This window comes from Anolis sagrei, chromosome 1 (assembly GCF_037176765.1).
Source record: "Anolis sagrei isolate rAnoSag1 chromosome 1, rAnoSag1.mat, whole genome shotgun sequence".
Classification (NCBI taxonomy): Eukaryota; Metazoa; Chordata; class Lepidosauria; order Squamata; family Dactyloidae; genus Anolis; species Anolis sagrei.
Genome location: NC_090021.1, coordinates 167047101 through 167059462, shown reverse-complemented (window position 1 = coordinate 167059462; position 12362 = coordinate 167047101). Strand labels below are relative to the sequence as shown.

At 36.6% G+C, this 12362-nt stretch overlaps 1 protein-coding gene across 1 annotated transcript in view; it reads right to left on the bottom strand.

Annotated features, from left to right (window-relative positions):
* PARD3B (par-3 family cell polarity regulator beta) overlaps positions 1–12362 on the bottom strand; it is a 656620-nt gene that overhangs the window by 448258 nt on the left and 196000 nt on the right. The window contains exon 6 of the mRNA XM_060782892.2: positions 1518–1604. Coding sequence (XP_060638875.2) covers positions 1518–1604 — 87 coding nt within the window. The remainder of the gene's footprint in view (positions 1–1517; positions 1605–12362) is intronic.

Sequence of the window (12362 nt, the reverse complement as noted above, 5' to 3'; positions counted from 1 at the left end):
ATACACTTTCTGTTACATTGCCCCTTGTATAATGACCCTCGAAACAATCTTCTGGGAGCCCTTTTGGAAGAAAGGGCAGCGTGGCAACAGTTAGCAGTTATCTGTGACTTATTAGCAGAGTATTCCAAAAATATAACATTAAAGGTTACCACATTTGCAGTCACAGCCCAAAAAATCTGAGCTGAATTAGTAAAGCCCACAGCAGAGGCTAGAAATGGAAATAGGGATAGTTTGGGATGATACAAATCAGACATTTGTTATTGTTATTGTGTCACTGCTACTATAATTTTAAAGAGTCAGTATATGGAATAAGTTTTAATATTTATATTGGAAAGTTCTTATTGTACTTTTAAAGGTTGTATGTTATGTGGTGCCATGGCCTATGGCTGGTAAAATAAATAATTCATTCATTCCTAATGGCCAGAGATGTTGAGCACTAGAATATATTTCTGCCTCACAAGGTGGTGAAGTCTCCTTCTCTGGAGAGACTGGGTGGGCATCTCTAAGGAGTGCTTTGATTGGACTGGATGGCCTCTTCAATTCAGTGAATCTCAATTTGTCATTCACTGTAGCAGATAGCATGCCAGAACTGCATTCACACTTCTTCTGAACTATAATTGTCTTTGTTATTTATGTATCCAGTACACATAAGCAGGAAGAAAGTTTTCCCATAGAATTCCTAGGCAGGCAGGCAGACAAGCACACGTGCACAACTTTACTTTTAAAAACATTTCCCAGACATTTTTAGTGTTTCTCTCCTATTAATATTATTCTGAACGATAGACTATATAGTATGGAATTGAGCCAGAATATATTTGAGGCTTTGTTTGGGTTTTGTTTTTGTATTTTTTTTTGTAACATTGATTCAGAAAATTGCATTGGATATACTAGTTTTTTTTTTTTAGATATGGTCATTATGCTTTTTTATGGATCAGATGAAGATTAGTATATGGCATATGTTCTGTATCTCAAACACTAGAGCTGATAGGGGGATACTGGTGCCAGTTTTGGAATCAGCAGGTCAAATATACACAGAAACAGGTCTCATATTTAAGGCACTAATATGTATGTTGGCCAGTGTAATATACAATTCTTTTTAAATTTTTGTAAACTTTTCACTTAATCTTTTTTTAATTATTGCTTTGAATTCCACTTTGAATTCCATCTTGAGAAATAGCAAGACAGTCATTCAAGAAATAAATAGAGAATACAATTTTCATTGTTCCAAAATAAAATATTTCTAAAGAGGAAACATAGATCTTACAGACATCCAAATAGACACAAAATCTTTCTCAGTCCACTTATATTTCTTAAAATCTGAAGGAATAGATACAATTTAAACAAGCTAAAATTGAGTAAGTTTGAATAAAACAAAATTGTAACATAAAGAAAGTATACAATATAAGATAAATAACAAAGATACTACATTATTCCCAAGTTTTTTCTTATTAAAAAAATTAAGGAAGCAAGTCCAAGATGTTTTCCCAAAGGTCTGCCATTCCATAAGAAAATCTTACCTTCCACTTAAGGATGAAAAGTATGGTACCACATGTATTCCTAAAGGGCCACCTTCACCAGATATCTCCACTCTTCTTGTCAAATCACTAAGGAAGAAAAGAGAGAAACATATATGGTTATCTTCAAAGAGACCAAGTAGAAATATGTTTGAAAGCTCTAGTGGATGCATTTACCTCCATGTCCCTCATGGGGTTCTTCCAATCCTAGCAATATTGACTAATATTTCCAAAAAACCATCTCACCAACAATCTTCTATGAAGTTAAGAGCCTATATGGCATGAAATACATGGTACCTTGGTGGACACCCAATGAGGCCCCAAATAGGAAGAATCTATGGACAGCGGAGGAGTGGGATCATACCTTTCATTTCTAGTCTCAATTGCCAAATACTCACAACTTATTTAAATGTAAGCAAATGTAAGTATACCAGCTTGCGTGTGTTCAAGCTCTATTAAGCTCGATTACTTCATTATTCCTACTATGTCATGTATGTGTACCTGTAACCTTATAGATATTTTGAACTACAAATACCACAATCTCTCACCTTGAGCTATTCTATGACTGAAAGGAGTTTTAAGAGAATAAAAATCTGGAGAGCCAAATCTGCCCAACTCTAATATATGACATTTGGTAGTGCTAAAGGCGCCAAAGACATAACCAAATTGCACAGTATGCTCTGGATCAGATGCAGCTACATCTTAGAATCTCTCTACCCTTGACAGATGGCACAATGGAGATCAGAAACATCCACTTCATGTTGGACAGAATAAAGAATAAAATGTGTCTAATATAAACCATGGTTTATTCAAAAGCCAAGATCATAAACCAAAGTTGGATCTATGCAAATTCAATAAAAGACATGCCAACGTATCAGAGAGGGATAGCTTTGGAACCTGAGTTTCAAGCAGCCAGAGTCATATAATGTAAAACTTGAAACTGTGGTTTAGAGTTACATCTGAACCAGGCCTGTAAGTGGGTTACATATTAGTATGTTCTGGTTCAGATGCAGGTACATCTTAGAATCTCTCTACCCTTGACAGATGGCACAATGGAGATTAGAAACTTCTGAACCAGGCCTGTAAGTGGGTTACATATTATATATACTTTCTAAAAAAAAAGCAGAGGGATACACTAGTATCTGTGCCATGGAACCAGAGCCAAAAAAATACACTGAAACAAGGCACAGCCAGTAATACCATTGTTGCTCAGAGAACCTCTCAGCCAAAACAAAGAATATTTAATAGCTCTTTCATCCTGAGAGGCCCAATGATTAGTCTGGGTGACAAGGTCAGGGCAGAACCAAAGAACACTGACCATGAAGATTATTCAGTCAGTAACTTTGGTAGCTCACCAGTCACCCAACAGAGCAGTACTGCACTGATAGCTTTGATGATTCATTAGAATTATTTTCCTATCTGAGTGACTTGGAGTTCAATACAGACTTCCTCTTTGTAACTGCAGCATTTTATTTATTATACAGCTGAACTCTTCGACACAACTCACTGGTGATATATCTGAATCGACTATAAGTGTAGAATTAAAAACAGGCCCTGAGCGGAGCACTCACAAATCATTTCAACACATCCAAATTCAATCTGCACAAGAAATGACACCAAGAAAGAAGTGGGAATCCTGAATGGACCTGTGAGTCAACTCTCTCCTGTGTGCAAATAAAAAACCACATGGAATTCTATGAACCAAGATCATGGAACTAGAAAGAGTAATAATGAAAGATGATGATTCAGAAAGCAATGGCTAAAAAGAATCTTAAGAAGAAAATGGTGGTGTGTTTCAAGATGTTGAAAAATGTGTTTTTAAAAGCCTAATGCATTTTGGCTTGTATGTATTCTCACTAAATTTCACCTGGGGCTGTGTAAAATTCTAAAAAGAGACAACACATAAATATAAAGAATGAAATAGCACATACAATTACAATGAATGAAATCATTATAGGATCTGTGCACTGACTACGGTCTTTAAAATGAGGCCTCAGAATTTTTTGCACTTCAAGCTCACACACCATTTGCTGGGGTGGGGTGGGGCGCGGAGGAGAGAAACATGTAAACTAAGGCTAAAAGATTCTTACCTCAGCAGATGGCCGAAAAAAGGGGTTGTTAAATAACATTCAAAGACACTGCAATGTAACTAGTCTCAAGGAAATAAAATAAAATAACCTTTGGCCTTTGTTCATATGTTCTTCTTGTCTAGTATATAGTGTAGGAATTTGAGCTGCAGTATGTTCTGTGGTTAAATTGCAAATAAAATTTTCCCAGGCTACATTTTACCATATATAGTCCCTGAAGAAGTCCATTCAGAGTATATACCTATCAAACAGGTTTGTCTTTTCTACAATAAAACATTCCCTAATTGAGCACTTTGAGTTGTGTCTCCAGTTTTTTTCTGATTTCCCCTGGTTTTTAATTTCTCTCCAAAAACTCAAAATGCTTGCTCCCAACATTTGCTGGTTTTGAAATGTCTTCACATGTTAAAACTGCAGCTCACAGAAGTCTGTGCCAGAATGCACAATACTCGTGGATTTAAGACCTTGTAGTCCAACATTGGGAACACCAGGAATACTACTTCTGTGAAGCACAGAAAATCTGTAACAGCACACAATAAAGGTTAACTGCTGTATATTGTAAATTACTCAGCATCAGGCATTTGGGTGGAGGATATCAAAGGGAACAGAAAGAAAAACATGGGACCTGTGAGTGTGTGTGTGTGTGTTTGTAAAATGGTTGAATACTTCTTCCAATCATGGGCAGGACAAGACTTGGCCTGATTCTATATTAACAGTATAAATGATAAAAGGATGTCTGATACAAAAAAGAAACTAAACCCAGATGGGGTTTCCATGGAATTGGAGTAATTTCATAATGCCACAATTTTCCCAAATGAATCCAAGCTGGACTTGTTTTGAGACAGACTTCATGGCAATCTTTTCACTAAACAAACTACAGACGTGTGGATGAGGCTGGGCTGGAGCTGAGTTTGGCCACATAAAATTACACACAGTTTCATCCAAGAACAACTTTTTAAAAAGCTTTTCTTTATCTTAACAAGTTCTAGGAGGTTCACATTTAAGACATTCAATTTCCAGGAGGAGGAGGAGGGGGAGGGGGAGGCAGCTGCGGCAGCAGGTTCCCTTCGGACACTCATACTTGTTTTACCAACAACACATGTTAATGTACACTTTTTTTCTCTCTGTGGTTTAGGACAGTATCACACTGTTACACTAGATTAAATGATTGTTCCAGGCCCACCATTCACAAAATGGTATAGAGGAGTGGAGTCAGTCACAAAATGGTATCAGAGTTTGGCATGATTAGATGACATTGACATATTGCTACATTGATTAGCTAAGTGCTCTCTGAAAATTCCTGGAACGTAGAAATGTATACAGGGTCTCTAGTTCCCAACGTTTCTGTCCAGTTGACACCAGATTGCTATTCTAAGGGGAAGGAGATTGCCAGCACTGCAAACAGAAGACTTGGTGGTGGTCTAGAGTACTTCTTTTTCTTTTCTTTTTCTCTCCCTCAGACTTTCTGTCCTTTTACTTTATCACCTTTAGGGGCAAAGCCACTTCAAGTGAGTCATGTTACAAAATAAACTTTGAAACACAAGAATATGATTAATAATCTACCTTCTACCATCCATCTTCCCATTCTCTTATATCATTCCCTCATATTCACCAAACATTATATTACTCATTTCTTCTTTTTCCCTTCTTTCTTTTCTCAATTACTGCATGCTACAGACTTATTCTTTAACCATTTTCCACGCACACATTCATACACAATACTCACACACAACACATGGTCAAAATTATGTGTTTGACCTTTTATTGGTCAACCAAAATGTATAATTCAAGTTTTTCAATCTCCACTGGCTTCTTCGCAAAGGAAAATATGTTTTTTAAAAAACATACATGGAAATTACAGGCCTACATTTTGTACCAGATGTCTCTATTGTAATTGCTGGTACAGAGGGATCTCAATACAGAAAAAAAACTATTTCATTTTAAGTGCTGCACAGGTAGTCCGACAATTCACCATCATAGGCGATATCTCGTGGCCGAGTATTATGGTCTTCCAAAGTAGAGTCTTGGCGGTGGGTCCATAAGTTAATGTAGAGACCTATTCTAATCCGAATAGTCTCTCACAATAAGGACATACATTTCCATATGATCACAACAAGGGTTTACTTGACTTGCCTTTTTCTTTGCACATTTCTCCCTTTCGCCCTTTATTGTGTCTCTTCAAAATTCATAGCACTGTTGGTAACAGCTAACCACCAGTTAGGATGCTTGAGGGCCACAGCTTCTCAATTCTCTGTTTTTCGGTTAGCTTTAAGTCCATCTTTAAATATCTTTCGTTGACAACCAACAGTCCATTTTCCATTTTTGAGGTGAGATTAAAGTAAGCAGTCTGGGAGATGGACAACATGGACAGTCCTCTCTACTTTAATGCTATAGTCCAAAAGAAAGCTACTCTTTTTGGAGATAGAAATTACCAAGAGTTAATACCAGATCTACTTCAACCAGAAAAGTCAGTCATAGCAGAGCACCTGATGAACCAACCTGGACACAACATATTAATTTAGAACACAGAAATGCTGGACCACTCTCACAACCACCATGTCAGACTACACAGAGAAGCCATAGAAATCCACAAGCATGTGGACAATTTCAACAGAAAGAAAGAAAACATGAAAATGAACAAAATCTGGCTACCAATGCTTTTTAAAAATCTAAAATTATAGCAGTAAATAAAAAACAAAACTCAAACACAGGGGAACTCCAGCCAGAAAACAATCAGGAACACCTGGTCACCTCTCAACAAGGAAATTTCCCAGGCAGTAACAAACCCCACCTAAAAACCTTCAGGTCATCAAATGCTAATCAAGGTGGCCAATTGAAACATTTACACCTACCTCCAACAGACAAGGGTTCTCTCTCCCACAGATGTAATATATAAGGGTTCTCTTTCTCCACAGATATAATAAACCCAATTTTCCAAAGTACAATAGTCTCAGCTTAACCATCATAGTTTCATCAGAGGTCAGATTTGATTTGCTCTAAATCTAAACCAACAAACCTCACAACCTCTGAAGATGCTTGCCACAGATGCAGATGAAATATCAGGAGAGAATGCTTCTAGAACATGGCCATACAACCCAAAAAACCTACAACAACCCAGTAAAACCAGACCTGTCATTCTCTCTTGTTTCAGGTCCTCCTGTTGCAACAAAATCTGGTGTTTTGTTAAGTCCACAGAGCTTCAAAGCTTGAATTATGTGTTTTGTGCAATTTGGTTGGCCAATAATTGTATTTCTCTTATAATTTTTTATTTTGCTTTATTTTTTAACATGGCCAGCTCTGAATATATTTCCACCGGGTTGGCAATGAGGCATATTGTTGGATCTGGTCCATCTGGTCCATTCTGGACAAGTCACTCATCCAATTTCTAAACCTGGGAGGCATCAATCTGCAGAACCTCAATCCTACAATGGTTTATCTTGTTTATTTGTCTTCATACAGCACATTATAGCTGGCACTAGCCAAATACCAGCACAGCCTCATCTGGCTCTGCCTTCCCAAATCCCTGATGGCTTTATCAATCCAATAGCTTTATAAAATATTTTTTAAAAACCCTGGATAATCAGATGGAGTGCAGCATCCTACAATTTAATATCAATGGAGCTGTAGAGTCAGTTGAATGGTCAATAGTATGAAGACAGTAGTACCAAAAGGATCCAGAACCACATTGCAGTACCCTCATCTCCATAATGAGCAATTCATCACTACATTTGTGTTGTTGTTGCTGTTGTTATCTACCATCAAGTAGACTTCAACTTATGAATGAGAGGCCTCCCAGATTCTTAATTGAATCCATTCAGCCATCTTCTTCTTTTCCTCTTGCCTTCCCCTTTACCTACAATTATGCCCCCCCCCCCCCCACCGTAAGTCATGTTATCTCGTGATATGTCCAAAGTACAATAGTCTCAGCTTAACCATCATAGTTTCATCAGAGGTCAGATTTGATTTGCTCTAAATCTAAACACACATGTAAATGTGAGGTATCAAGTGATAAACAGTTTGCAGCTGGTGAGTTTCATCCTGCTTTATTGACAACACACTTACGTACTTTGGATTACTGATTTACACAATAAAAAACTTCAGTATATATTTCATAGGGTAAGGTGTCAATTCAATAAAAATATTAACATTTTTTTAAAAAAAATCTGAATTAAAATGTCTGTTTTTTAATTGGTGGAGGAGAGATTAGTGATCTAATTAGGAAAGAATTTTCAGAGATATTTAATAATATCCCTTCTTCAGGCAATCACACTGGAGATGGCATCATGGATGTTAAAGGCCATCCTATTTTCATCTATGAAATTTCAGCAGAACACAATTATGATACATCAGCAAGTCTAAGCTTGTCTGGCCACTGCATTCCGGCATCCTTATTGCTTACTCAAAACAGGAATACAAAATGATGTCATGGCAAAGGCAAATTCAAACTAAAAGAAATGTATTTCTTCAAAAGCACTCTATGTTTCCATTACTTCTTTAATGAAAAAGATGTAATTCCTTGAAAGGAAAAAGAAATATCCTGGGGTGGGAATGGGGCTGAAGAAAGAAAGAATGATAGTCTTTCATTCTATGTCTAACTTTAGTTTTGTGTATTTTAATACACATTTTATGAAAACCTGTTTTAATATGTGTATTCTCTGGAGTGTTTTTAAATGATTATGTGTTTTGATTATGTGTTTCAGCAATGTTGTAACCCACCTCGAGCTGTGAGGAGAGACAGGTTAACATTATTATTATTATTTTACTGTCACAAAAACACAGTATGTCTCAGCAAATGAGATCTATATGCTGGATTTCGTATCACAAAACCGCAAGTCGAACACTTCCCAACCTTCTAGGACTGTGTGATGTATTTTTGAATGATGCGCGCAGATCCAAGTAAGGTGACCCTTTGCAGTTGAGAGATCGTGATTTTGTCAATGTTTATTGTTTCCAAGTGCCAGCTGAGATCTTTTGGCATGCCACCCAATGTGCCAATGACCACTGGGACCACCTGTTATTATTATTATTATTATTATTATTATTATTATTATTATTAAAAAAACACGAGTGATGGAGGATCTAAATCAGGAATAGGCAGAATTCAAAAATGTATTTACAATAAAGCCCATGGTTAGTTTATACACTTTAATGTAATGTGTATATTTGAACTGACTGAGTAGACTGTTGGACCTTTTGTGCACAGATTAAATAGCAGATTGTGAAGTTTTCAGCATTTCAGTACATTTTGTTCAAGTGCTTTCATAGCAATTGCAGTGTACAAAGCTTGGCATTCAAATCACTTTTCTCGAAGTTATATATATCATTCACCCAAATCATATCTAAAACAATAAGCCCTATTGAACTAGCATCTTCAAATTTATATTCTTTCTAAGTAGTGAAAAGCACTTTGGTTTCATGTAAACATGTTTTGAGAATGTGCCAGTACCAGCCTGCTCTGGCTATTTTTAGTGGACATAACAAATAAACCTGGATGATTTGGCATAAGAGAATCGAAAACATATAGAGATGTGTACATCTAATAGTAAGAAAAATAATCCCGTTGCAAGCACAGTCTTTGATGACGAATCCAATAATGCTCACAAGATGCGTACCATCTCAATCAACTCAAATAGTCCAAAAAGCCAGTATATTCATCATTAATACATAATAATACAGTCAGACCACAATGTAATGTGAATAAAGGTTCCCTTCAGGCTGACATAATCCTTTAGGCACACTTTCTATTTTATACCTGGTGGAGATCAGATACTGCCCAAGGAATTTTTTAGTGAAGGCTGATATTTGAGTGTTGTATATGACAGCATAAGGGAAGTCATACAAGGTAATCAGGAAACTGAGTCAATCAACACAAAGCATTATCTACTGATTAAATCCACAACACTGCAGGAAATTAAACAGGCAACAAAACAGGAAAAACAGCTGTTGTGGTCAAGTGTGCAATAACTGGCAGGCTGCCCAGACAAGTACTGCACCTCATACAAAGGCTGAACTAAAGTTTCAGACTTGAGAGAAATCTCAGACTAAGCTGAAAAAGCTGTGCAAGACACGCAACTCCTATGTCTGGATAATGCAGTTCAAGTAGGCTTCTCTTCCAACTTCCTCAACATAGGGCATAATCAGATTACCCAATCTGCAAGACATCACTGTACAACTTTGCCAAAACGCACAGTGAAAGCAGAAATGTACCTGTCTTTCATCTTTGGGTTCTAAACAAACTAACTCTGAAACAGTAGAGACACTACTTCCATTCACAGACTCAAGGTGGAAGACTTAAAGCATGCCATCAAAAGGCTCAAGCAAGGGGATTAAGTTAAATTTGTTTTACCTAGGACAAGAAAAGATACTCCAAAACAATGCAAAGAAAATAATTCTTCTGCTGCATTTAAGTCTGTAAGATAAACAGAAGTCTAGAACTGTCAGAAACTGCTATCTTCAGAATGCATTTATTTATTTACAGTATTTATATAACCTTTGCAGGCAAGATTCTTAAAAAAAAGGTACGAGTGAATGACAGGAAAGGTCAAGGATGGTCTATAACATTATTCTCTTTGCATGGAAAGTATGATACTGTGCTCTGAAGGAGGTTTTGCAAACATAATTAGATATCCATCTTAAGATAGAGAAGGGTTCTCAACTTTTGGTCTCCCAAGTGGACTTCAGCTCCCACAATTCCTTAAAGCTCATAAACTGGCTGGGATTTCTGGGAGTTAAAGTCCAAAACACCTGGAGGACCACAGATTGAGGACCACTGAGCTAGACCAACACCCTCTGGGACTGGATCTACACTGCCCTATACCCCAGGATCTGATCCCAGATTATCTGATTATCCCAGATTATATGACAGTGGAGACTCAGGCACCTTCCACACAGCTGTATAAAATTCACATTGAACTGGGTTATATGGCAGTGTAGACTCAAATAATCAAGTTCAAAGCAAATGTTGTGGATTATCTGTCTTGATATTCTGAGTTATATGGCTGTGTGGAAGGGCCCTCATATAATCCAGTTCAAAGAGATAATCTGGGATCAGATCCTGGGATATAGGGTAGTTTAAATCAAGGCTTGATGTCTGCTGAGGTTTGGTTGCAGACTCCTGTGGATATAAAAATGCATGGATGCTCAAGTCCTATTATATAGTAAAATGGTGTCTCTTATATAACACAGTAAAATCAAGAATTGCTTTTTGGAACTAATTTTTTCAAATATTTTCAAGCTGTGGATAGTTGAATCTGTGGATGTAGAGGAATAAATAACGTCAGATACAAAGTCAGTAAATGAAATATTTGTCAGCCATTAAAACCTTGTGCTTCTAAGCTCTATTCCGTTCAGATCATATGCACATTGCCTTCAACTAGGGTGGCAATGTTATTTTATCTCTACTTTCCATGTTGTCATCAATAAGACAGATGGGACCAAAATATGAATTAAATGAACTGACATAATAATAAGCCTTGTATTCCTTAAGTTCTGTTTATTAATGCAATCAGTGAACTTAGAAAAAAGCGGATTCAGAATTCACATCCCATTTGAAACAATATTCAAGGCAAGCACAGGAATGGCCGTGATAGAACACATGGTGAAGGAACACATTCCAATGAATAAAGTGTTAATAAACTGAGTATCTGCTTTCTAATGGTCAAGGTTTAATTTTTCATTAGCAGGACTATTTTTACTATGGAAAAAACATGTTTAAAAATTAGGCTTGCAAAAAATTACATTTCTTTTTCCACATGTAATGCTGTGGGGTGGAATTTCATGGCTGGTGACACATTCCTAAACTACAGCATAATATTGTTTTATTTTTAACATCTTTCAATTAAGAAGTCCTGGCCAGGAATGGGAATTTGAGAAATGGAAATGTAAGAGTGCCTTGAGTCATTAGTTATTATAGAGCACATTAAATATTCTACTATCTGGTTTTATTAGGCTTACTTTTAAAACAAACCTCTTATTTTTAGATCTGTTTTTCGGTCTTTCCCTCCCAATTTCTTACAATGCTAATAAACAAAACAACCCTGTCTTCCTCTATGTGTATTCCATCATTCTATAAAAGTGTAAGGAATTGTTTTCATATTTTGAATTAAAAAGTTGATGATTCCTTAATACTTTATTTTGGGAAAGGGGAAATGTATGTTGCTTATTCTGTCTTCTTAACAAATCCAGTACATTTAACAAGACAATCAGATGAAAATATGAGAGATAAAGAGGTAGGCATATACTGAAAGGATTAATTGAAAATGACTGAAATCTTGACAGAAAATCAAACAAAAATTGAACAGAAGTTTGGGTTAAGACATTAGTGTGTTAAATGCAAATCCAAACAACTGAAGCTTTTAATACTGCAACTGAGATTTTCTTTTAAACATCCTAAAATGATAAGACACAATGAGTTTGAACCAGGAAGAGGATGCTGGGTTTTCCCTTCCTGCGCAGTTGCCCTCACTCAAAGCTCAGAATATTGTAGGTGGCAAGCTTTTATCTGATTAAGAAGCTCACTTACTTCTGTCAGTTAGCGATATGGCCACAGAAATCTTTGCATTCAAGAATGACAAAACGAATAATACTAATGTACCATAATTGAAGGTGACAGCTATGCAGAAAGGTTACCACAAACATCACCCCATTTTCCTTAATATCACTTCCTCCACAGTTCAAAGCCATCAGTGGGTCAGAGATCAGCCATGCCATCTACTACATCTTTTACCAACTACCTGCTAAAATTAATGCTCTCATTTAGATCTTG